Source organism: Ictidomys tridecemlineatus, chromosome 15, assembly GCF_052094955.1.
Source record: "Ictidomys tridecemlineatus isolate mIctTri1 chromosome 15, mIctTri1.hap1, whole genome shotgun sequence".
Taxonomy (NCBI): domain Eukaryota; kingdom Metazoa; phylum Chordata; class Mammalia; order Rodentia; family Sciuridae; genus Ictidomys; species Ictidomys tridecemlineatus.
The window spans coordinates 34,061,206-34,087,757 of NC_135491.1; the positions used below are offsets into that span (position 1 = coordinate 34,061,206).

General features: G+C 55.9%; 1 protein-coding gene across 1 annotated transcript; it reads left to right on the forward strand.

The window, feature by feature from the left end:
* The first annotated feature begins 688 nt into the window (after window positions 1-688).
* Window positions 689-25,193, forward strand: Mmp2 (matrix metallopeptidase 2). The gene is made up of 13 exons (XM_005318184.5): window positions 689-1,162; window positions 3,941-4,167; window positions 5,034-5,182; window positions 6,186-6,314; window positions 6,549-6,722; window positions 9,513-9,686; window positions 10,354-10,527; window positions 12,089-12,244; window positions 13,590-13,731; window positions 17,651-17,787; window positions 18,922-19,081; window positions 22,805-22,914; window positions 24,340-25,193. The coding sequence occupies exons 1-13, from the start codon at window positions 1,010-1,012 to the stop codon at window positions 24,441-24,443; spliced, it is 1,989 nt and encodes a 662-aa protein (XP_005318241.1). The 5' UTR covers window positions 689-1,009; the 3' UTR covers window positions 24,444-25,193.
* The last annotated feature ends 1,359 nt before the right edge of the window (window positions 25,194-26,552 follow it).

The window sequence follows — 26,552 nt, forward strand, 5'->3', positions numbered from 1 at the left end:
TAGCAAGGCAGGTGCCAGCTCAGGGGCTGCTTCCTCCAGGAAGCCTTCCCTGACTGTCTTAACTAGTTTAGGGACTGAGGTCAGGCACCCCCCAGCTTGCTGGAGTTCCCACACAGTTGTCACCTACTGAATGGTCTTTCTCTGAGAGAGGGAGAGGACCTATGTTGGGAGACTGTGGGTGTTGGCTCCTCTAGGTCTATGTAGCCTCTACCATTAGGATTGAGGCCAAGCCAGCACTTACCTGTTGGGGGGATGAAAAAATGGGGGGGGGAGGCAGGGAGGGAGAGAGAGAAAGAGCATAGCTGGGACCTCCCACCTGAATCCCCTCTCTTTCCCTCTCACCTCTGCCTCTCTCTCTAAACATCTGCTCATCATGCTATGTCCCTGGTCATCTGACCGCAGGGGCCTGCAGGGTGTCCTGACCCCTGGGCATCCCTCGAGTCCTCCCCAGCCTTGCTGCCCTTCAACCTCAGGACACCGAGGGCCCAGATGTTTGTGGGCAGGGGGACCTCAGCTGTACTCTGGAGCTGTCCAGTGGGAAGGTCGCCCTGGTAGCCAAGTTCTAGACCTGGGGTAACCGGAGGCTGGAAGAAAAGAGAAAAGCCCAGGGAGTGGGGGTGGGGCGGAGGGGCGGGCCCGGCGCGCCCCCTCCCCCAGCCGCTCCGCCAGAGCCCTCCCAGCCCAGCCGGCCACATCTGGCCGCTGCCCTCCCTTGTTTCCGCTGCAATCCAGACTTCCCTCCGGCGGCGGCTGGAGGCCGGGCCTCTGGGGCTTTAAACATACAAAAGGGAGGCCGCCGGGACCTGCGAGACCAGGGGCCGCGGCGCGGGCTGAGGGCGCGGGCACCGGACCATGAGAGGCTGAGCCACGCGACGCCCAGGCCACTCAGCCAGCGAGCCCCCTGCACGCGGGACTGCGCTGCAGCTGCGAGCTCCAGCCCCGCGGCGACGCGGCCACACGCACCGAGCCAGCGACCCCCGGGCGACGCGTGGGGCCCAGGAGCTGAAGGATGCCGGCGCCAGGGGCCTGGGTCGCGCTGGCCCGCCCGCTGCGGGCGCTCTGCGTCCTGGGCTGCCTGCTGGGCCGCGCCGCCGCCGCGCCGTCCCCCATCATCAAGTTCCCCGGCGATGTCGCCCCCAAGACGGACAAAGAGTTGGCGGTGGTGAGTCGCAGCGCTGGCCTCAGGAGCCAAGTTTAGACCAACTTCGGAAGCAAAGGATGGGGGTACCCCGTGGGGGTCACGGGCGCGGGGGAGGGTCCCAGAAGCAGCTCGGGGGTCCTGGGCGAGCGGAGGGAGGGCAGGGCTTTGTAAACAGTGCGGAGCTTTGTGAGTGGACACGCCCCGAGCGGCAACTTGGCAACCTTCAGGACACATGGGGGCGTGGGGGGGCAGGAAGGACAACATCCAGGCGGAGGGACAGGGGGAGACGGGTGGGTGCTTTGACAAAGGTTTGGAAAGGACTTTTTTGCAAATAAGGAGTGCTTGGGTGTCTGGGGGGCGGGTAGGGGCAGGCCTCCCACACCACCCTTGGACCCATCTGGAGAGCCGGCATCAGAACCTTGGCAAGCATCTTGGTAGGCCTTTGGCAAACAGCCTAAGAAGTCCCTTTTGCAAACTGGGGACTTTGGAAAGGTGGTGCTTCGGCGGATCATTTGCGTGAACTTTTGCACACAGGAGGATGACCAGAGTGGGGCTTCGCAAACTCCTGGGAACTTGGGCACACTTCTGGAGAGGGATCTTTGGTCCCTGCTCGGCTTCAGGGGACCCCTGGGCACATAATTGGGGCAGGAGGGAAACCGGGCACGTCTTTTTTCGCCTGGTTTACTGGGCAAGTTGGCAAGAAAGGTCAAGGGGTGAGCCACGGAAAGTTTCCTCGAACTTCTCCAAGGGTCAGGAGACCGATGGCGAAGACCAGGCGAGGACCAGGCGGCCCGGGCTGGCGGGGTGGGGGGAGGGAGTGGCAGGCGCGGGTGAGCCCGGCGCGTGGGGCGGGGGGGGGGGACTGAGCCCTGCCGGGGTCGGAGAGCGGCCAGGAGCCTCCCTCCTGGAGGAGCTCCCGAGCTGCGGCTCAGATGTTGTTTTGCGAGCGCGCGCTCTTGGCTCCCGGAGCATCCTGGCCTCAGCGTTGCATAAGCCCTGGGCCAGGCAGCAGAAAAGCATCTCCCTTCGCCCTGAAAGCACCGCGGACCGTGGCCCACTCAGGGACCACTGGACATCTGTCTCCCCGTTGCCTCTGTCACCCTCGAAATCCCTTACCCTCCAGCCAGCCCCTGCCCCTATCTGTGCAGAAGAGGAATCCAATGCCCTCTGCCCACTCCAAGCACCTTCAGGATGTGACTCCACCCTTGCCCCCCCACCAACACACACACCGCCTGTCCCCTGGATGGGTGCAGTGGGAGATCTTAAATGTTTAGAGGTCTACTTTTTTCAGGTTGGCATAGTGTTGTCCCCATTGGTTAGCCTGAGTGGGACTGTGGACCATGACAGTGGTCTCTGAGTTCACACCTTTGACGTCAAGTAGACGTCTGGATTGCCCAGAGCAGTGCTTAAGAAGAGGGGCTCTGGGCTTAGCCTCCCTGGCCTCAAGTCAAGGAGTACATTAACCAAATGCCCTGGGTAATCATTTTTTCTTTTTTTTGGGGGGGGGGTACTGGGGATTGAACTCAGGGGCACTCGTCCACTGAGCCCCATCCCCAGCCCTGTTTTGTGTTTTATTTAGAGACAGGGTCTCACTGAGTTGCTTAGGGCCTCCCTTTTGCTGAGGCTGGCTTTGAATTGGAGATCCTCCTGCCTCAGCCTGCCCAGCGCCTGGGATTACAGGCGTGCACCTCTGGACCAGTATAGCCTGATAATCTCAAGCAGCTGATTTAACTTCTAGAGTCTCAGTTTCTTCACCTGCAAACCAAGGGTAATAATGGTACCCATCTCGGGGTGAAAAAAGAAGTCATGGTGTAGACACTTACTGTAGACACTTCCAAGGGTACCTGGCACTTGGTGAACACTCAGTAAGCAGTAACCCTTGCTGCTCTCCTACGGTGATTGTTGTTAGACTCTCTTTACCCCTTTCCTGACTACCCACAATGAGGTTAGGGCTGTGTTGTAAGATCTCCTGGCTCTCTTCACCTCTCCAACATGGCCCTTAGCACTTACCCAATTTCACATTTATCTGTGTGTGATCCATCAGCCCCCCTCCCCTACCTTGCACTGGGATTTGAACTTTAGACAACAGAAATGCCTGTCTTGTTTATCGGCTTGTCCCCAGCAGCAGTTGAGGAGTGGCAAATGATAGACACCCTCATGCATTCATTTGATAAATGAATCGGCTGGTCCCTGAACCTCTACAGGGGACTGCTTGGTTTGGGGTCTCCTTTGGCAAGAGCCACTGAAGAAGAGGACCACTTTGTTTTTGAAAATGTCAGATCCAGGATTTGAACCCAGGTTCTGTCTGCTGCTAGAGCTCAAACTCATAAGGCTTGAAGCTCTTGGTGAAGAAAAGGGAGGAGAACAATCCCTAAGTCACCAGCTGTAGGTGGCTAGCTGAGATGACAGGGGTAAAGGACAGGTGCTGGAAGGGTTTGCTCCACTGTGAGCTCTGGAGTCAGATGGCTTGGTCCTGAACCCAGATCTGCCATTTTTGAGCTGTGTGATTGTAGGCAACTTTCTCCTCTGTGCTTTATTTTTTCCCTCTCTTTATGCGGAGGATAATAATGTCTGCAATTCCTGTGAGCATTGATGTGTCGATGTTTAATGACTTCAATGCTAGAGCACATAGAAGCTCCCTGCACAGTAGTGGGGCTGTGCTTTCTACCGCTGTTATGTCACTCAGCAAGTGAGTGACAGCTCTGGTTCAGTGCTGGAGGCGGGTCCCTGCAGCCTGATTTGGTCAGTGATACCTACCTGACGGTGGCTTCTTCTCCCCTGACTCTTCATCTCCTCCAGCAATACCTGAACACCTTCTACGGCTGCCCTAAGGAGAGTTGCAACCTGTTTGTGCTGAAAGACACCCTGAAGAAGATGCAGAAGTTCTTCGGGCTGCCCCAGACAGGCGAGCTGGACCAGAGCACCATCGAGACCATGCGGAAGCCGCGCTGTGGCAACCCCGACGTGGCCAACTACAACTTCTTCCCCCGGAAGCCCAAGTGGGACAAGAACCAGATCACCTACAGGTGCCAGGGCAGGGCGGGGGAGGCAGGGCCATGGGGCTGAGGGACACAGGGTGTCCTTGGGCCTGGCTTCCTCCACTCAGGGGACCCACGAGGTCTCTTTAGTCAGGACTGACCATCTCAGGGGGATTGCATGCAAGGCTCTTGGAGTCAGACAGACCTGGACCCAGATCACACACTCACTAACCAGGGGGTGTTGGGCTTTTTTTTGGGGGGGGGGAGTACCAAGGATTAACCTCAGGGGCACTCGACCACTGAGCCCCATCCCCAGCCCTGTTTTGTACTGTATTTAGAGACAGGGTCTCACTGCGTTGCTTAGTGCCTTGCTTTTGCTGAGGCTGGCTTTGAACTCACCATCCTCCTGCCTCAGCCTCCCGAACCACTGGGATTACAGGCGTGCACCACTGCACCAGGCTGGTCTTCTTAATTTTGGGGGCTCCAAATGCTGGTTTTCTTCTCCATAAAATGGGGCATTAAAAACTCTTCCTCATAGGGTTAATTGTGGGACTAAGCTAGATGGAGTATAAATAAAGGTCTTCCAGAGTCTGACGTGTGGCAAGAGTGTAATAGGTATTAGTTGTTACTCTTATTGGAGGTGCCCTGGGGTAGCAAGGCTGTGTTCCAGTGTGGGTTCTGGTGCCAGATCCCTTCATCCCAAAGGAAAGGAATAAAGCACAGAGAAGTTAGGAAACTTGCCTAAGATCACACAGCTCAGAGGGAAGCCTCTGTGCTCATGCATGCACTTGCATGCTCACGGACACACACACCTGCCCACGAGCATACTTCACGTATGCACACCCTTGAACACTTCACACACGCACACCCTTGCACACATGCCTGCGTGCTCACCTGCCCGTCCACCCCTCCAGGATCATTGGCTACACTCCTGATCTGGACCCGGAGACGGTGGACGATGCCTTTGCACGCGCCTTCCAGGTCTGGAGCTCCGTAACCCCGCTCCGGTTTTCTCGCATCCATGACGGAGAGGCTGACATCATGATCAACTTCGGCCGCTGGGGTAGGCAGAAGAGGGGCTGGCGGGGGCTGGGGGGTGGGTAGAGACAAGGGGGCTGCATGGACGTCAGAGAGACCTGGGATCCTGGGTGACTCGGGTCGCAGTAGCGGGTGTAGTCACAGGGGTGGTCTAGCGGGGACAGCACGGGCAGACACCAGAGCCCCGTGGCCGGGAGCGCAGGGGACGGACGTGCTGCTGGGTGAACCTGGAGCCGGGGAAGCCCTGGTGGCTACTCTGTTGAGCAAAGGGCGACTCTGAGTGCGTGTGGCTATTTAAATTGAAATGACTAAAGACATTTTTTTTAAATGTAAATTCAGTTTCTTGGCCACACAGGTCCCATTTCAAGAGTTCAAGGTCCCCATAAGGCTAGTGGCTATCCTGGCATTTGGCCCTGTAAGGAGCTGTGGATAGGAGAGTAGGTCAGACACTGCAGCAGTGTAGACATGGGAGTCAGCAGCTGGAAGCTGGGGTCAAGGCCACCGCTGGGCTGGTGGTGTGGGCACTGGCGGCACATGGACGTGAAGGTGGGCAGTGCGGCAATGGGGCCAGGGGACAGGCACAGAATCAGTGTAGACGGGCTAGGAGGGCTAGACCTCAGTAGCAAGGCAGGCGTGGGGGTGAGTACAGTGGATGTGGGTGACAATGTGACATGAAGGAAGGGACACCGTGAAGAGGGCAGTGTGGACAGGAGGGTAGACCCTGGGGACAGCAAGAGTCAGTGGCGAGGACATGGGTGTGGCTTTGTAGGCCTGTGGGTGGGTGCGGGTCCTTGGGTTGGCACAGTCAGCGAAGGCAGGTGGTGCCCGGAAGGGGGTCTAGTGGACCGGAGGATGGTGAGAGCCAGGTCACAGACTCTCCGTTCACGCCCTGTGTTCACCATCCTTGGGTCGCCCCTGTGGGTCAGGGGCTGGGGACAGATGGCAGATGGTGCAGGAGTGCCGACTGGGGTGGGGACAGCCCCCAGGTCCACGGGGTAAGCAGAAGCTGGGGCCCGTGTGTGTTCCAGAGCATGGCGACGGCTACCCCTTCGACGGCAAGGACGGGCTCCTGGCTCACGCCTTCGCCCCGGGCACGGGGGTCGGGGGGGACTCCCACTTTGATGACGACGAGCTGTGGACCCTGGGAGAAGGGCAAGGTAAGATGGTGGCCCTCGGCCTGCCCCAGGCCTCCTCGCCAGTCCCCCCGCAGCTTCCTGTCACCTGGCCACAGGACCATGGCTTCCCTAGCCACCTGGGGCTTCCCCTCTGCTTCCGTGGGACCAGGCGGATGGAAGGGAAGGGAAGTCACAGCCCTGGGGACTCGGAAGCCTGGTGTCCAAAGAAAGTCCACAGGAGGTCAAACCCCCCACCCTGCCCCGTGTCACCCCCAGTGGTCCGCGTCAAGTACGGGAACGCCGACGGTGAGTACTGCAAGTTCCCCTTCCTCTTCAACGGCCGCGAGTACACCAGCTGCACGGACGCGGGCCGCAGCGATGGCTTCCTCTGGTGCTCCACCACCTACAACTTCGAGAAGGACGGCAAGTACGGCTTCTGCCCCCACGAAGGTGAGCAGCCCGCTCTCCGCCGCAGGCCCCAGCCTTGGGGGCTCCCTGCTACGGCCCCATCTCCACACGCCACAGGCCCGTCAACCATGGTCCCCCCGGGACCCCAGCCCGGGCCGTCCCGTCTTGAGCATGGCTGTGTCTCTCTCACCTGTGTCATTCATCATAGCCTGGTGTCCCGTGATGACGGGGACACGTTCTAAGAGGTGCATCGCTGGGCGATTCCACTGTTGTGTGACATCGTAAGCTGTACCTCCCTGCGCTACGATGGCGATGATGTCACTAGGAGCTGTGGCCCCATGGACCACTGTCGTGTATGGGATCTGTGGTGGCTTGAGACAGGGTTTCCTTCCCAGTTTGGCTCAGTCAGTGCGGGTGTTTCAAGGCCACCGTGAGCATGACTGTTTGTGAAGGGGCTGGTTTAGCGTGTTGATGATTCTTTCCGACAGACGCGAGAACAACGTTAGAACCACTAACGTGGCCAGTGGTTCTCTGTGGGACCATTTCCACACTCCAGTCAGGACTGAGGGCTCCAGGGGTGGAAAGAGGCTTGGGGTGGGGTAGAGAGTCTCGCTGTTGGATGGGAGGCAGGTCTCAGGCCAAGCTGGAACCTGACGTGGCTGGGGACTGGAACCCTGGGACTATCGGCCACTGTCCCTGCACAGGTCCCGCTGACAGAGCTGCGGTGGGTGTGTGTGTGTGTGTGTGTGTGTGTGTGTGTGTGCAGGCTAGCAGTCCGCTGTCTGGTTCTTGTGGACTCTGTCCTCCTGTTCATCCGGGTTGTCCATCCTCTATCTCTGTTTTGACGAAGACATCAAGCTTGACTTGATATTTCTGGGTGTGTTTTTGTCAGCATTTGAAATAACATTTTCAGAGATCTTTGAAGCCATCGAGAAGGAGTGGGATGAAAAAAAGGGTAATGATATTGACTCAATCCTTTCTAAAAACCATCCTTGACACACCTTACAATCATAAATTATATAAAAAAAAAAGCCTATAGTCTTCCATATTGGATGGAGTCAGCATGCTCCATGATTCTCGTGATCAAAAGCCCAGAAGATTTGGGGTAAATGGGAGAAAAATCTGAAAATGGGGGTCTAAATGCTACCTTCTTCTCCCTCTGATAAAGTATCTTCAGTTCCTATAAAGTGTCTTTATCATTTGGGGCTATCATTGTACATGTCCAGGAGTGTCTCTGTCCCCATTGTGACTTGCACTGGACAGCGTCCATCTTGACAGAGAAGCAAACAGCTGGCGAGTTGTCTTCCTGTTTACACTTTATTACCAAAGCTAAACTCTGCGTTAAGTAAGCGTTCAAGCCATCGACCCTAACAAGCCAGAAACTGTTAAAGAAGACATTTTCTGTATCTTGTATTTTCCGGGGGGGACATGCAGGTGACACTAACCTTCCCCGAGTCAGCTGTTCTAACTGGAACAGGGAGTCCCCAAGAAGAGGCGGCGAAGCCGCTGTATTTCATAATTTGGGGAGGGTTTTCCCTGCCTTGCACACGAGCCGTCGACTTGGTCTGGGGCCAGGTGTGGGCCTGCGCCACGTGCCTGTTTGGGGTTCCTGTTACTCAGACCCTCCTGACTGCTGACTCAGTGTCTGCTTCCCGCCCGCCTCACTGGGGACTGGACCCAGGAGGGAGGATCTGAGCAGAGACAAGGGCTTTCTGGGTGGCAGAGGCCCGGGGCTGGACCTAGTTGAAGTTAACACTTCACCTTTCTCCATCGGAGGCCCCCGGTTTCTGGACTCTGCTTCTCTTCCTGAGGTGCCATGGTTTCTGGCATGATGGGACAGTGACTCCTGTTAGGGGAGAGTGGAACAGAGAGGACAGGTCTTGGGTCCCGTGGTGGGGGGAGGCCTGGGCTCCTTCCTGGCCATGCTGGAGTTAACTGGGACTGGTGAGGTCACCGCTGGCGCCGTGGTGCACAGATGGTCCTTGTTACGCACTTGTGGTTTTGCTAGTTGGCAATTCCAGAGACACACCATTTCGTAGCTTTGGGACAGAGGAGGGGACGGGGGAGCAGGACAAGAACCTAAGAGAGAGAGAGAGAGAGAGAGAGAGAGAGAGAGAGAGAGAGAGAGAGAGAGGGCCACATCCTGGATCCCACCTTCCTCCCCAGCTCTCCTGCAGGGCTGCCCCCGGAGGCCAGAGCGGGAGCCTGGAGGGTGTATTGAAAAGTTCCCAAGGGCAGGGCCTCCTCCTCCCGACCCTCCTCTCCCTCCTGCAGGGACTGTCCACAGAGGGACTGTCCAGGAGAGGGCCTCTGATTGACAGGAGGTGAAGCCACACAGGGTCACCCCTGCCTGTGACGGTGTGTGACAGGAGTGGAGATGAGTGTGCTGGTAGTCGTCAGTCTCCGCCCGTGTCCTGATTCCTGTGACCAGGAACACTTCTGGAACCCAGTGTTCTCTGAGCCTCGGTGTCCCTGTCTGTCCGATGGGGACGTGCCCTCCATGGGTGGCATATTCAGCAGTCCACCTGGAGTGGGTGTTGACCAGGCAGAATGGATGGTGACTCAGGACTGGGGAAGGGTTCTGGAGGCCCTGCTGAGTGCCATGTGTCTCCTGGCTGGTGTCCACAAGGTCCCAGGGCAGGGACGAGGTGGGCCAGGGGGCCAGGGGGCCTCTCCAGGAGCTGGGAGAAGCGGCTCCTTACCCGTCAGCAGAGGAGATGTTTGAATTTTAACCACACAGGGACTTCGCTGGTGTGACCTGGCAGGTGGCAGCCAGCCGGCGAGTGCCCGGGCAGGGGACTCTCTCAGTCATCCTCTCTCCCCCACTCGCAGCCCTGTTCACCATGGGTGGCAACGCCGACGGACAGCCCTGCAAGTTCCCCTTCCGCTTCCAGGGCACCTCCTACAACAGCTGCACCACCGAGGGCCGCACGGACGGCTACCGCTGGTGTGGCACCACCGAGGACTACGACCGCGACAAGAAGTATGGCTTCTGCCCTGAGACCGGTGGGTGTCCCCGCCTCCCCCGCCCACAGGGCCCAGCACCCTGCTGCCTCTCAGAAGCCCGCCTGACCACCCCAGCCTCCTTGGTGGCTCTGAGGCAGAAGTCAGGGCCCACGTGAGGCCTTCAGGTCGTCCAGCAGAATTGGTGTCACCCAAATGTCACCACAGTTCAGCCAAATTGGTGACACCAGCGGTCACGTTGGGTGTTTCTTTCTGCCTCTGTCCGCGGGCCCCTCCTGGCCTGCTTCCCCTCAGGCTCTCTGTCCCACGGAGCACCCCGCCCTCCATCCTGCCCTCCTCCCTGTGGGACTCTGCAGGTCGCTCTCTAGTTGAGTGTGTTGGGGCCCTGAGCCCTGCCCCGCCTCCTGCTGTCTTGCCCCTGGGTTCACAGCCCCAGGAAGCTCATGCCGCTCCGGGATCTGGCAGCCGGGGTGGAGCCTGGGCCGCTTCCTAGCAGGACCTGCCCTGGCCAAGCTCTTGATCTCTCCAAGTTTCAGCTTCCCTGGGCCTGGGTCCCCTGGGGGGCAGCACGTGGCCCCCCGGCAGAGGGTGATCGGTGGGGGGATGGGGGAGCGCTGGCTGCCGCGCCTGGGGTGTCTCGGCGTGGCCTGTGGACATGGGCATCATGCTGTCCTCTCCTGGTGACCTGGACCCTGCACCTTGCCCACAGCCATGTCCACTGTCGGAGGGAATTCCGAAGGGGCCCCCTGTGTCTTCCCCTTCACCTTCCTGGGCAACAAGCACGAGAGCTGCACCAGCGCCGGCCGCAGTGACGGAAAGATGTGGTGTGCCACCTCGGCCAACTACGACGACGACCGCAAGTGGGGCTTCTGCCCCGACCAAGGTGGGAGGCCCTCCACTGGGCAGATGGACATCCCCTCCACACCTCAGCATCGACACTGCCCCCGTAAGGGACACAGACCCCAGGCCTGCACCTAGAGCAGAGGCCCTGCCCAGCCCCTCAGGTGGGCAGACGCAGCCTCCAGGCTGGGCCCCTCGCCCCCCCTCCCCCCAGCTGGCCTCGGTTCCAGACCTCGCCCGCCACCTCGGCCACACCTCCAGGGCTGAGGCTGCCGCAGCATGTGGAGTCCCAGAGGGCGATTCTCCCTGGACACATCCCCACTCTGGCAGGAGAGGCCTCAAGGGGCTGGGTGGGCAGCAGACCGCAGGGAAAAGGAGTCCCTCCCTGAGCCACCAGACCGTCCTGGCCCATCAGCTGTCCTCTGCCAGGTTGTGAATGGTGGTCCCCGTCTGTGCTGGGGACACAGCCAGCTGGGATAACCCCACCCTCCAGGCCTCAGGCTGGGGTGAGAGAGTGACCAGGAACAGCCCCTGGCCTCCCTGAGGATCAGTATGCTAGGGCCCTGTGTCCACTCTAGGCTGCAGGGCCTACGATGACCGGTGAGGGCTGGCCCAGGGCCTGCTGGGTTCAGTCAGCATGTCTTGATGCTGTTTCCTCACAATGAGAGGGAGCTCGGGGAGGGCCACAGGCTGGCCCAAACCAGCTGTGGACATGCCTGATTCACCTGCTGTGCACCTGAGGGTGGGCTCCTCCGTTGCCCGGACTGTGACTTTGAATTTGTTTCCTTGGGCTGCCACAACAAAGTGGCTGTACCACTTCTACCCACCTAAGTGGATTTTTTCATGCTTCTGGAAGGCTAGAAGTCTAAACCCAGGGTGCCCATAGGGCCATGTCCCCCAGGGCTGCCCCTCTCCACCCTCTGCTCCCTCATCACGTGGCCTTCTCCCCTCTGCTCCGTGCCGTCTCTGTCTCTCTTCTTGTCGTGGTGTGGGCCCTACTGCATCAAGGGCCACTCCACTCCGGTGTCTGGTCACCTTAATATTGTGTGACCTGATTTGCAAAGACCTCATTTCTAAATCAGGTCACTTTCACAGGTTCCCGGGGTTAAGACCTGAACATATCTTTTTTTGGGGGGCGGGGGGCATCAGTGAACCCACCCTGGGGCGTGTCTGCTGAGCCTGGCCAAGGGGAAACGGTGCTCGCTGCTCTCCCTGGGGCAGGAGAGCCCCGGGCTGGCCCGGCAGCCCCCCCTCCTACCTCTCTGGAGACCCTAGTTTAGGAGCAGGTTTTGTTCCTCCTCTTTCAAGAGACACAAAGAGACAGGAAGCACAATTTTTAACACATGGGACTTTGAACTTTAACAAAGGGGATTTGCAGGTGCTTCAAGCTTCCCTTCTGTAGGACATGGCAGCCCCCTCTGGAGTGGGCCATGGGGACTTTGGCTGACCCTACTAAAAAGCAAGAGGGCGAGAAGTCAGTGGGCAGCTTCCAGGGCTCTCCGCCCCGCCCTGAGGATGTCCGCCCCAGTCCCCCTGGCTGGGCCGGGTCTCACTCGAGTCTCATCTTTCCTTGTTTGTCCCTCTCTCCCTGCCTTGGCCCTCAGGGTACAGCCTGTTCCTCGTGGCAGCTCACGAGTTCGGCCACGCCATGGGGCTGGAGCACTCACAGGACCCTGGGGCCCTGATGGCCCCCATTTACACCTACACCAAGAACTTCCGCCTGTCCCAGGACGACATCAAGGGCATTCAGGAACTCTACGGTAACCCTCAGCTTGGGGGCTTGCGGGGGGACCTGGGAGGGGGCCCAGGGTGTGAGAAGCAGGAGGGCCCATGTGGCCAGGACTGTTGGGGACAAGGGCTGGAGGCGGGAGTGGTGAGGACCTGGTCCTGGGAGTGTCAGAGCAGTGCTTCCCCGTGACGCCTCGGACTCCCTGTTTCCAGGGCTTTCCATGTTCTAAGTGAGTAAACTGTGACCTGAGAATGGAAACTTTCAGGCCCCAGGTCACCCGGGTTTAAGCCACCCGGGGGGGTGGGGGGGTTAGAATCCAGGAGAGTTGGTTGGCCACAAGTTGGAGTTTCCCGTTGTGTGGAGAGACCTTCGTGAGAGAGGAGTGGAAGTTTCTAGTCTTCTTAATATGATTTTATTTAATAGAAGTATAACCACAAGTCCCTGATATCAATGATTCATTTTTAATTATCTGCTCCCAGTAAATTTAACTAGAGTTTAAAAAGTCACTGCCATTTCTTTACAAAAAGAAATTGAAAATATAGTGGATCTTGGTGCACACTTGGAATCCCAGGGTCTGGGGAGGCTGAGGCAGGAGGATTTTGAGTTCAAAGCCAGCCTCAGCAACTCAGTGAGACCCTGTCTCTAAATAAAATATAAAAAGGGGCTGGGGATGTGGCTCAGTGGATAAGCACTCCTGAGTTTAATCACCAGTACTGGGGAGGAAAAAAATGTATATATATATATATATGGATATAGATATAGATATATAAATATGTATGTATATGTATATAAAATTTGGACCAGGCCATAATTGTGCAGTGGTGCTTGGGGAAAAGCCTGGGGAACATCCAATTGGAAAAGAACCCAAGATCTGGACCCAGAGGTGCAGGGTCCCGAGCTGCCTCTGTCATTGACCAGCTGCAGGAGATCTAGCAAGTCTTTACCGCTCTGGACTCAGTGTCCTCCAGTGTGGCTGCTTATCATGAGAGTAAAGGCATTGCCCTTGAGGAAGTGGCCACACCCCTGCTGCTGGACACCCAAGCAGCCCCCTGACTGCCCTGACTCTTGGCGGCCTAAGAACCTGAGCCTTAGGTTTGAATTCCGGCCCCCGTGTCTCGACCTTCCTGGGCCCCCGTTCCCCCATCTGTGAACTGGGAATAGGGACGACCCCCGCCTGGGGGCGCAGCGAGAACCCATTCAGGTGTCGTGAACGAAGAGCACTGACGGTGTGTGTGTCAGTCCGGGCCAACACTAGACCAGAGGACATTTCATTCTGAGCCTTAGCCGGATGCGTGGGCAGCCTTAGGGTACAGCCTGTTGGGGACAACCCTTGGAGCTGGGGAGAATCTAAATCCAGGTGTCCCTCCCACCCCTAGGGGTCTCCCCTGACACTGACATTGATACTGGCACCGGCCCCACCCCGACACTGGGACCTGTCACTCCTGAGATCTGCAAACAGGACATTGTCTTTGATGGCATCGCTCAGATCCGTGGTGAGATCTTCTTCTTCAAGGACCGGTGAGTGCAGGAGCGGCGTCTAGTCTCTCTTGCCCTCTGTCCTCTGCCCCTTTCCTTTATTCTTGTGTCCCCATCCTTTACTGAGGACCCAGGATGACCAGTCTTTGCCTTGTGTCACCACACGCTGGCACCCTCAGCTCTCTGGGTGTCCTGGGTGTCTAGGCTTCCAGGTGCAGTTGGGGGTCAGGTAGACTCTGTATGTCACTCGTTCTTCTGGGGTCAGTGGCTGCTCGTGGCAGATGACAGGGTGCAAGAGGCCAAATCCCACCACACAAGGACATGGAAAGCTTCCGTTTACATCGTGTCTGAGAATATTTCACTGATGCAAATTCCGTGGCCACACCCCACGTCTGTTCTAAAGGATGGGTGGCAAAGCTGCATGGATGGCCGTGTACTTGGTCATCCCAAAGTAAAATGGAGGGGAGAACTGAGATCAAGCCAGGCTACCCTTGGCCTCCTTGAATGGCCTTGATCTCCAATGCCCTAATTGCTCTGGGTGTGGCAGAGAGGGACCAGATCCCCCATGCTATGTGTAAAGCCCCCCCTCACTTGTCTAAGGTCTGAGCATCGTCCTAACGCCCTCCAGCCCTGGGTGATGGCTAGCAGTGTCTAGGTCCTCACTAGAGGGTCCATCTAGCTCTCCATCATCCGTCCACCCGCCCGTGCTCACCTGCACTCATCCATCTATGCATTCACCCACTCACCCAGCCAACCACCTACTCCTTATCCCCTCTCCTTCCACCCATGGATGGCTCTGTCTATTCACCCACTCGCAGGGTGAAGTGATGATGAACTCTGGCATTAGAACACTGGACCCCCCACCTGCCGGCGGCCTAATCATAGCAACTTAATTAAGTACCTTCTTTGTACCTCAGTTTCTTCATCTACAAAATGATCCTATTCCAACATATCTCATAGGGATTCAGTGGGCTTAGTGCTTAGAACCATGCCTGACATGGAGTGAGTGTGTCCGGTCACATTAGCTATTACTACTGACCACTAATCACTGGGCATCTGTTATGCCAGTTGCTTTGGAGGCTTTGGTAGCTGGAGGGCGGGGAAGGACTGCACTGGGGACAGAGGCCCTGCTCCATGTCTAGATGAGTGCTCTTCAAAGGAGGTTCATAGGCCTCCTGCACCAGAGTCACCTGGGGCATGAGTGCTACATGTGTGGGTGTCTGAAATCGCGCCACACCCACACAGTGGATTACTCCTCAGAAATTAAAAGAAATTAATTGAAATTAAATTAAAAGAAATAAGAAAGAATCTGTTAACAAGAGGTGGTGTCCACTATAGTGTGGATGAATCTCAAAATGATTATCCTGAGTGAAAAAAAGCTAGGCAAGAGTAGATGCTCTGGTCGGGTGCGGTGGTGCACACCTGTAATCCCAGCGGTTCAGGAGGCCGAGGCAGGAGGATCGCGAGTTCAAAGCCAGCCTCAGCAAAAGCGAGGTGCTAAGCAACCCATTGAGACTCTGTCTCTAAATCAAATACAAAATAGGGCTGGGGACGTGGCTCAGTGGTCGAGTGCCCCTGAGTTCAATCCCCAGTAACTGCCCCCCCCCGAAAAAAAAAGAGTACATGCTATATAACTCATTTATATAGAATTCTAGAAAATGCAAACTAACCTACAGTGACAGAAGGCAGATGAGAGGTCAACTGTGGAAAGATGCGAGGCTAAGTGGGCACAAGGTGATCAATATATTTCTACTTCTGATTATGGTGATGGCCTCCCAGGGTAAACATAATTCCAAACTTATCAAATTCTATGCTTTAAATATCTGCAATTATTGAAAGACCATTATGCATCCACAAAACTATTTTTTAAAAAGGTGGGCTTCAGCCTCCAGCCCTTTGGCTGCACCCTCTGAAGGCAGCCCTCCCCCCCCAACTGCATGGTAGCAAAGTCCTGCAATAGTTCTGATGCACGTGAAAACCTGTGCCTCACCAGTCTGGTTTGGGAAACAGAGGCATAAAACACTGATAGTCGTATGCGACAGAATGAAAGGAGCGAGACTGCAGAGGCATTGGCAAAGTGCTTTAGTGGACAACCTAGGAAGCTTCACAGGGGAGCCAGCCTTTGAACAGGCGTTAAGGGGAAGCAGGATTCTGATGGGTGGCGATGGGGTGACCGGTTGGTTATTGCAAGAGACAGAAAAAATTGCAAAGCCTCTCTAGGACATGTGAAAGCTCCTGACTTACGCAGGGAGGAACAGGGAGCGTGAACTTGTGAAGAGCCTCCTCTGCTCCAGGCACAGGGCCAGGTGCCAGGGTGCAGATGCCCTCCCTCCCTGCCTCGCCAGGAGGGAGATGGCAGAGGCAAAGAGAACCGAGGTCCAAAATGCAATGATGAATCAAGCATCAGCAGGCCCCAGGGCCACCCTGCAGCTCCCGGGTGGGATGGGGAAGAGGTGAGTGGGAACCTTGCCCTCCTGCAGTGCCCTTAGCCTGGGACTCTTGCTCAGGAAGCCCTGAGCAGCTGCAGAGGTGAGGGGCCCAGCCAGAGCCATCCCAACCTGCCATATCACACTTTCTTCCAAAAGGACTTTGATGCGACTCATTGAGTTAATGAGTAAATACTTACGCACTGAACATATGCAGAAATCAGTGCTAGACGCTGGGAGGGCAGGAAGATGGTACTGCAGGGTGATTCAACTTGGCTTTTAGAGTCCAAAACCTCTCTGAGCTTCATTGACCAAACAAGAGTCATGACACCTTCCTGTACCAGGAGGCTCTGCTGCAAGGAGCCAAATTACCCTCCACTCAGGTTGCGAACTCATGAGGGCTTAAGCAGTGGAGAGAAATTGCCTTTATGTGATACAGTGTCCAGGGGTAAGGCCGCTTCCAGGGGCAGAAGAGGGTCCTTGACGCGAGGTATTGATGCAGTGACACTCTTGACATTGACTTTTATCCCAAGGCTGGGTCTTCCCCTGGTTAAGAGAACAGTGTCAGTGCAATTGGAGTGAAAGGGTCCCCGAATCCAGCAGAGATACACAGACAACACAGACACACACACACACACACACACACACACACACCACACATCTAGATGTGAGATGGTAAGATACAAGTTATCTGTTCTATCTTGTGCCAACATGAGTCATGGTAGCTGCTGAGTCAGTAACCATCGCCAGGGAATGGCGGGCTCTGATTGGCTGGGACCTGAACTTTGCAAACTTTGGTGTGCATTAAAATCATCTGGAAGGGTTACGGAAATGCAGATTCTCAGCCACAAGTCCAGAGAGTCTGCTTTATAGATCTCAGGTGGAGGGGCAGGGGACTTAATAATTTGCATTTCTAAAAAATCCACAGGTGATACTTCTGCTGCTGGCCCAGGGCCCACACTGTGAGGACCATTGGCTCAGATGAATCAGCATCTACTCCTAGAACAGGGCCTGGGTCTCAGGCAGTGGGGGCTGCTGCTGGTGGTGGTGGAGAAGGGTGGGGCATACATGGGAATTTTCAGAGAAAGGGTGATGGGGAAATAGATAATAGATGCCGGATAGACCATCAAGTGTGCAAACTAGACTGACTTTTTCAGAATTAAATTTTACAAGGCACGTAAAGTGTTTGGTACTCGGTGGAGAGATAAGACAATTACGACAGACTCTTAGAACTGATGATTCTGAGAAGCTGAGAAAAAAGAAGAACACGGTGTCGGCCGAGGTAGCCAGAGGAGGCTTCCTGGAGGAAGTGGAGGCAGGGAGCCCAGGGGCTGTTCTCAGCCCCAGCACCTTGCGCAGGGACTCCACCAAACCCTCCCTCCTCCTCCAGCCTGCCTTTGATCTTGTCTCCCCCTCGCATCATAGGAGCATTGCTGGGGTGCTTCTGGTGGGCCTGGGGAGGCCCATGTGGTCAGAGCTGCTCCTGGGTGACTGGAGGTGTGGGTTCCTAAGATGTGTCCTCCTCCTGTCCCCAGGTTCATCTGGCGGACAGTGAATCCACGTGACAAGCCTATGGGCCCCCTGCTGGTGGCCACATTCTGGCCTGAGCTCCCAGAAAAGATCGACGCTGTGTACGAGGCCCCGCAGGAGGAGAAGGCCGTGTTCTTTGCAGGTGTGCGGGATGGCCAGGCCCTCTCCTCTGCCCAGACCACAGTCCCCGGGCGCCTGCGTGTGCCTCTGCTCCTTCTTTCAGCAACGCTTCCCAGAGCACGGGATTCATCTGTCACCTGACACCAAAGAGCTTCACCCCCATAGAAACATCTCCTTTCCTTTGAATTATCTTTCAATCTTTCTGCTTCCTTTTCAAGAAGGAAGCAATCTCATCTTACAGCCCCTGTGTCTCTGACATCTTTCTTTGAGCCTTTGGCAGGCGGGTGCTTGGAGTTCGAATTTTTAGAAACTGCTGGTTTTCATTTTTAGCTTACACGTTCTTATTGTTGTTGTTGTTTGTTTTTTTTAAACAGAAGTAGTTAGTATAGGAATAGAATATTGGATACATGACATTGAGGCAGTCCCCTAAAGTTCTTGAAAGAAATTTATTTTTAAAGATTTCCAGTGGAATTCACGGAAAGCAAAAGTTCTAAGTAAATAGCAGCGTGAGGGAGTCTCTGGAAATAGAAAAATCTTCCAGGTCGGTGCACACGGCTGAAGTGTGGGAAGCCTGGTTCCTACAATATTTATTTGAGCATGTACTAGGTCCTGGGTTTTGCTGGGCTCTGGGAATGCAGCTTCTCTGCCTTTTTGCTCAGGGAGACAGGTCCCCAGGCTGCTAGGAGGGGATAAGTTTCGGGCTCTGATGGGGCCACCAAATGGGTCCCTGCTTTGGCCCGAGGTGGGGCTCAGCAAAGGCTTTTTAGAGTGTGGGAGGCTCATCAAGACCATGTGTAGCTGTTCTCTCCCCCCAGCCAACTCCCCTCTCCATCCACGGCAACCCTGGTCCTAACCAGGGTAGCTGCTGGCCGTCAGGGCATGTGCCTTTTTGTGGCAGGCACGACACTCTGTGGGCTCAATCTCACCCACCAACTCACACTTACCTTTTCAGCCTGACACTTTCTCTGTTCTGTGATTGACTTACAAAACCCTGTGTGTGGGGCCCAGTTTCAGCGCTGAACCCCTGTGTGAGCAGGAAGCTGTCCCCCACTGAAAATGGCTGTCGTGGGGTCCCATGCCAGACAGATGATGGGAGGGACAGCCTGGCCTGGGGGACTTGGCACCAGCCACCAACGCACCCTTTCTTCCACCCCAGGGAATGAGTACTGGGTCTATTCTGCCAGCACCCTGGAGCGAGGCTACCCTAAGCCGCTGACCAGCCTGGGATTGCCCCCTGATGTGCAGAAAGTGGACGCCGCCTTCAACTGGAGCAAGAACAAGAAGACTTACATCTTTGCTGGAGACAAATTCTGGAGGTAAGGGAGGCTGTGGGCAGGGGAGCAGCACAGCTGACTGCATGGGAGAAGACACTGTGGCTCCATGCCTCCTGGGTCAAGTTCAGAGGTCAGTGGGCCGTGAATGCCCCTCTCTGGCCTCTGACCTGCCAGGGCTGCATCCCTTCTAAGAAGTCACCAAGGAGTGAAGCATCCTTGTGCACACGGTTGGCATAACGCTGGTCAGAGTCTCCTGGCCTTCATAGCTACCTTCTATTTGGGTCCAATTCTAGTCTGGAGCCCGTCTCTTCTGGTGACTTACTGAAGAAGGAGGGAACCAAAATGAAGACAAGATAGCAGCTGCTCCTGTCAACACTGTGTGCCCCACACTGTTCTAGGGGCTCTGGGAGACACTGATTGATATTATTCCCATTTTGCAGATGAGGAAATTTTGCAGAAAGGCTAAACACCTAGCTTAAAGTCCCATTGCCATGTGGTGACAGGTGAAGCTTCGAACTCTGGCTCTCCCAGAGACCATACTAGTTAGTCTACATTGCCCCTGATGTAGTGGAGTCTCAAGAGGTGGGCACAAGAGTGCAGGGGTGGCAGAGGGGACATGCAAAGGCAGCCGTGTATTCCAGTGACTGGAATACCCTGGAGGCAAATGATGGTGTCCGTCCTTATGGGCTAGTGCCCAGCCCTGGCCTGAAGCTGTGCCCACAGGAGCCAGGATCCACAGTGGAACCTGCAGAAGCAGCAGGAACTCTCTGGAGTGTCCACCATGGGCCCAGTGGCTGTGGGAGCCTACTGGCAGGGGCACAATTTGGAGGCAGGTGGCTCTGTCTCTGCTCCAGGTCATTTGAAGAGAAGGGTCCAGTTCTGAAAGGCCACTATCAGGACTAAGGAGCTGGACATCCTCATGCCCAGGACTGGTTGGCAAGAGGCAGCCCAGGTCTTAGGAGTTTGATGACAATTGTTGACACTTAACAACTGAGGCCCAAAGAAATAAGCTGGAAGTTGCTTCTCCATGGATACACCAGGACAGAGCCAGGGTGGTGGCTTTTCCTCTCTGCCCGCCCCTTGCTCTCTCCGCTGTGACTTCTGGTTCATTTGGTCATTTAGGAAGGCCAGACTGGTGCACGAAGGTTATGGGGGTGACTTTCCATCCTGTCCCCCCTAGTGCCCCATTCTTCTGTGGCTGTCACTACATCTGGCTCCTACCCAGGAGCTCCTCAGAGGGACGTGCATGCTATCTGCCATCCCCCAAACAATCCTGCTTCCTCCAAGGCCCCCTTCCCTGCCCCAGCTGCCCTGATTTAAAAGCTGCTTATGTCCCCAGCCTGCCAGCGTCGGGGTGGAATGCTAAGACACTTAGCGACCTAAGCTGATTGATATCTCAGGCCTCAAAAGGAAAACAGTCAGCCAGGAAGCCAGAGAGTGGGCCTTCCGCCCACAGGCCCTGGGACACTCCCGACCACACCCACCTGCTACGGGTGGCATCTCGGCGGCACAGGTGCTCCGAGTCTCAGATCTGAGAACCCTGGATGGCGAGAGGCACAGGATCACACAAACAGGAATCTTGGAATCGGGAAGCCCTGCAGTCTTCCTTGCAAGTGTTGGAAGGACTTTCACAGTCACCCTTCCCACGCACCGGATGTGTGGAGACACACACACGAGAACAGATGTGTTCCCGTGTGAGTGAGAGTGTGCCTGCACACACGCTGACTCAGGCTGTGGCAGTGCCCAGCTGGGTTTCCAGGCAAAGTTATCTGCCTCCCAGGCCTTCTCCATGTCAAACCCACCTCCTCCTAAAGCCAGGGGCCAAGGTAGACCACCGGCACTACCCAGGTAGCTCCCTCAGCTCTCTGTGGAAGGGATGGAGCCGAAGGGCTACTCAGAGGCCCTGGGCTGGGCTTCCAAAGGACACATCTCTCCAAGAAGAGGTCATTGATGAGCTTGAGACTGCAGAGGCAGAACTTACTGGAGACGGAAAGAGAGCAGCTTCCAGAATACTGTGAAGCTTCCTCTGAGCCCACAGATATATATGCAACCTCTTCTACGTGCCAGGCACCTAGCGAGGTGCCGGGAGGCAGTGTTCAGGGAACATTCACCTCCTGTCCTTGCGGAGCTTACAACAGAGTGGAAGTGACTGGAATACACTGGAGGCAAATGATGGTGTCCGTCCTTATGGGCCAGTGCCCAGCCCTGGCCTGAAGCTGTGCGTGGCACCCGGATTTCTCATTTTAGTAAGCGCTATTTTCAGCCCCATGCTTACGAAGCTCAAGAAGGTCGAAGACACACAGGTTAGGAAGCTGGAACACAAATATCCTCATACCTGCTCTACGCTGCAGAGGAGGACCACCCGTGAAACCTCTCCAGGCAGGGCGCCAGCCCATGAGCAGCACTGTTCAAGATGGCGGCGCAGAGGGGAAAAGGGAAGAAGACACAGAGTCCCCTTCCAAGCCAACACGGCATGCCATCCCACTGTGTTCTCCCTGGAGGAGAAAAAATGGGTTCGCTTCTCTCAGCCTCGGTTTCCTCATCTATACAGTGGGGTCGACTCCTGCTCTTCCCGTTTGCTGGGGGAGAATGAGAGAAATGAGGGCATGTTCAAGCATGGGCCACACGCCTTGGAGCCATCATAACCCCTGGCGATGTCACTGGAGGGGTCCGTGGAGGGGTGGCAGCGGGGAGTGCTGGGATTTGAGCTAGGGAGCTTGGTTTTGGAAACCCAAGTCGTGAAGAAGTACGTTTTGCAAGAGGGAAGGTCCATGATGGGGCTGGAATGCTGGCAGTTGTGGGGTGGTGGGCTGAGGGGGATGGGCCCTGTCGTAGGGAGCGAGAGGAGAAGTTGGGACCCCAGGGGAGCTGGCCATGAGAAGAGGGGAACTGGCTCAGAGCTCCACAGAGGACAGCATGGCCCCCTCCAGGATGGGACTGAAACACAGAGGGGTCTAGAAGATTTTCTCCTTGAGGGACAACTTGACCTTGTTGACTGAGATGCCCACAGGCCTAGAGTGGGAGCTAGATAAATAAATTTAGAGTGTAATAAACAGATTGAGAGAGGGTGGAGAAACAAAGAAGTCAAAATGACCGCAACATTTAAAAAGTTTTCCAAAAAGTTTAAGAAGACAGAGTCAGGGAGAAGAGCCAGCCAGCTAAGGCTCCAGGTATCTACCTGAATTAAAGGCGGGGCCCTGAGTAAGTACGCACCCGACAGCCTCAGGTGGGACGGAGGTGGCATGTGGTCCGCCCTGTGACTAACAGGCCTAGCCACCTTGCATTGTAGCCTCACCCTCTCTCCCGGCCACTGTCATCTCCCAGGACATGGGTTGTCATCGCCACCTGACAGATGAGGCAGCGGCAACTTGTTCAAACTACACAGTGACAGGATGACGGGGCGGGTCCCCTTCCGTAGGCCCTGGGCCAGTGCTCCTCAGACTGCGGCAAGGATTTGTAAGGGACTAACATTTCCCAGACACCTACCAAGTCCGAGGCTCAGGGGCAGGCAGACACTTTGCAGGCCTGTTTGGCAGCGATCACAAGATTGTTTTTATGTCCTTAGCGAGTGGTGGTGCTGGGCTTCAGGCCCTGGCCCGACTCCTGCACTTGCCCTCTTTCTGGGTGCCTCTTGGAAGGGCCAGGCAGGGTTTCCCAGGCCCCCTCAGGAGCCATCCTCTGGGTCCTCTCTCCCTTTCAGATCTCGGGGAGGTGGCCTTCCGAGAGGCCTGCTGGTCCACCGTGTCTCCTTCTCTTTCCTGACAGATACAATGAGGTAAAGAAGAAAATGGATCCCGGCTTTCCCAAGCTCATCGCCGATGCTTGGAACGCCATCTCGGACAACCTGGACGCCGTTGTGGACCTGCAGGGCGGTGGTGAGCTCCCGGGCCTCTGTCCGCTTTCGAGGACTCCCCACCCCCAGCCGGGGGTGGGGGGGGGTCCCCGGTCCGCTCCAGCACACACTCCTTCATTGTGCAGGGCCGGCATGCTGGGCCCCAGGAAACAAACCAGCCCCTTCAGCCCAGTGCTGGGAAGGCGTCCAGACCCCTGACCTCTGTTCCCCCAGCCAGGCTCCAGGCAGTGAGACCTAAAAAGGCCCCTCACACAGCTGCAGGGCCTCCAGCCAGGGTGGGGGCAGGGAGGGAGGCCTGAGGGGGCCAGCAACATGGCCTGGTGCCCTGTATTCATTCTGGGGCTGGGACCAGGCCCTTTGGGGTTTTGCAAGAGGCCTGCGATTGCCTCCCATCAGCAGAAGGGCGCTCCACTGGGGACAAGGCCAACTCTGCCAGGCTCTCTGTTCGTTCCTTTGCTGAGCCAAATAGAACCAGCATCATCAGCAAGGGATAGAACTGAGAATTGAAAGCTGGATCCTGAGAAGGTTCCCTGTGAGCTCTCTAGGGCCCTAGAAATGAGTTCCAGTTGGCTTTGGAGAGGCAATTTCCACTCAATTCCTCAAGATCCTTTGGAGTCCCTACTATATGCTCAGCACAGAGCTCTGAACTCCAGCGGCCAGAGGTCCTACGTGAGCCAGTCGAAGGACTGTACCATCAGGTGCAAGGCTAAGTGTGCGGTCAGGTGTGAGGCTAAGGATTATCTTCAACTGAACATCTGTTGAGCACCTACTGTGTGCTAGAGTTTGAAACAAAGTAAGTAGGATCATATATCCGAGAGGGAGTTGACAGATTCTGAAGCCTGGGTGGGCCACACAGCACAGGTAAGACAAGGAGGCAGAGACAGGAGGGAGCAGTGAGGTCTGTAGTGAACCAGCGAGTGTGCAGGAGGGCCCAGTTGCTTTGCAGCTTCTGACAGTAGTCAGCCTGCACAGATTGAGATCTCGTGTTCTTAGATATTCTAAAGAAGCCAGAAGTCTATATTCCTGTGACATTTCCAGATGTTTACATGTTGGCAACTTACTCAGAATGAAAGATAAAAACAAAGAAGCTCATGTGAGCCGAATAAAAGCCATCTGTGGGCCTGGGAGGGCCGGACGCTTCCTGGTTGCCCTCTTCGGGTGTAGGAAAGTGCTTGGTTTGATGCTTGTGCCAAGGGGAGTACTCACACTATTCCTAACAGCATATTATCTAATTTAATCCATCTCAAGCTCTAAGAGGTTGGTATCTCTGTCCCCATCATAGACCTTACTCCCATAGGCATTTCCCTTCCTTCGGCCCCAGAAGGGTTTTCTCTGGCTCAAAACCTTCTTCCCGGTGCCAGGCAGACATTCCAGTTCCCAGGGATCTTCTGGGAGTGCCAGAATTTCAGGACGGATGGTCACAGTCTCTTTTCCCTCTCTGTCCCAGGTCACAGCTATTTCTTCAAGGGTGCTTATTACCTGAAGCTGGAGAACCAAAGTCTGAAGAGCGTGAAGGTTGGAAGCATCAAATCCGACTGGCTGGGCTGCTGAGCTGCTCAGGCTCTGCAGGCCCTTCACGTGGGTCCCTTCCACACACGGGGCCTGAGCACCGGGGAGGGACCGAGGGGCCTGTGCCCAGGTCCTCAGCTCTGTGGCTAATCCGCATTGTCACCCTCACCTGGTAATTTAAGAGTCCAGAGAGAGCCTTCATCCTTGCCCAAAGAAAGGTGCTGGATTGTACCCCTCCCAGTGTCCCTTCCCTGGAGTCTCACACCCCTCAGAGCCCCCCCAGAGAGATGCCCTGATACTGTCCATGCAGCCTTGCCTTGGGCTGACCTGGTGCTGCCTCACTTTGGGCTCTTCTCCCCCCACAAACGTCTGTGGCTCCCAGCACCCTCAGAGCCAACAGAGACTGTCTCCAGAGGGCACTGGCGGCCTGACAGCCTGGCAGGGGGCCGTGGGGTAGGGATGTGGCCAGGTGGCCACCCTAGACACCTGGCTTCTCACTGCCGGCTGCCTTAGAACCTTCCCTACATCAGCAGTTTGCTTTGTGTGCACTTTGTTCTTTCCACCTTATGGCATTCCCGGACACAAGGGCTCGGGTGGTCTTAAGTCACTGAGTGACACATGCCAGCCCACCCAGCGCTGCTGGCCCATTTAGGACGCCCTCCCCACCCGCAGCCTCCACTGGATGGAGGCCAACCCAGCCTTGGCTTCCCGCTCTGCTCCGCCCCTCTGCCTCCCCTTTCAACAGTTCCCCATGGGAAGTGGTGACCAGTATAAATAAAGACACCAAATGAGTGGCCGTGTCGCTGTCTGCTTTCTCAGCCCCCAGAGGGGGCTGCAGCCCAAGCCAGAAGAAGAAACTGAAAAAGAGCCAGTGTGCCCCGGGAGGGGTAGGGATGGTGCATGCTGGCGACATCAAAGCTGCCAAAAGAAACCGCGGGAGCCAACCTCAGGGTGGGCGGGGCTGGGATCTCTGATGCGCATGCGCAAAGCACTCCACCCAGCTGCAGGCTGAATGATACCTGAGGCTCCGGGTCGGTTTTCTCTCGGTCTGTTTCTTAATAGTGATACCTGTCCCCATGCTGGCGCTGACAGTGAGCAGCAGCCATGTCACCCTGCTTCATTAGCAACCTGCTGCCTGCCAGATACTCTACATGCATCATTTAATTTGCCCTTTGCAACCATCTCAAGAGGGAGAGACTATTTTAACGAGTTGAAACTAGGGCCAGAGACAAGTGGTCTGCCCAGGGTCCTGTAGCTGTCAGGTAACAGAATGGAGGCAAGGCCAGAGGATGACCTAGAGCAGGAACTTGACCCTCAGCCCAGAATCTCCAACAGCAGCCTGGCCCTCCACCTACCCCACAAGACCTTCCCCGGTCACCCTGAAGGACAGGAACTTGCTTGCTTTCTGAACACAGATGCTGTGGTCAGAACCAGGTGAGCTCACACCCGCCCCTGCTCTCCTCCTACAGAAGTCCCCCAGCTGCTGCCAAACAGCAACCAAGGCCTGGATTCTTTTCAGAGGTGCCTGCCAGCTCCAGCTGTCTGTCAGTCTGATAGTCTGATGCCTTCAGGCCTTTCCTGGTTGGGCTGGTGGGGAAACAGCTGAGCAGTGCTCAGGACAGCTCGGGGTCACCTCAGTGGACCGAAAGTGATCTTTCCTTTTATCAAAGCCTGCCTACTGATTTGTGTTCTTGATCACCCCAAACAGACACACTTTCTGCAGGTATCTGACTAAAGAGCTCCAGCCTATGCAGCCATTGAAGGTATTAGGAAGTCCTACTTGAAGACCACCTAGCCTGGGAAGCTTACATCATAACTCTAAGACACTGCTATTCAGGATCTCTATTACATTGAGAGAAATTTCAGCTGATGCTCAACATGCCATTTCTTGAGTGGTTTTCTATGAACATTACACCTGATTTAATCCTTGCTATAATCCTATGGGGGCAGGAATTAATCCCTTTGATGAGGCAAGGAGCTCAGAGAGGTTAAATGACTAACTCAAGGCTGCACAGCTCTCTGATAGGGTTAGATGATTCCGAGATTCAAAAGTGGATACATTTAGAGGAGGAGCTATACCAATGCCCAGACTGATTTTTTCCTGGTTCCTTGCCTGCTGCAAACAGAGTTTATCAGTAGGGATAAGTGGTT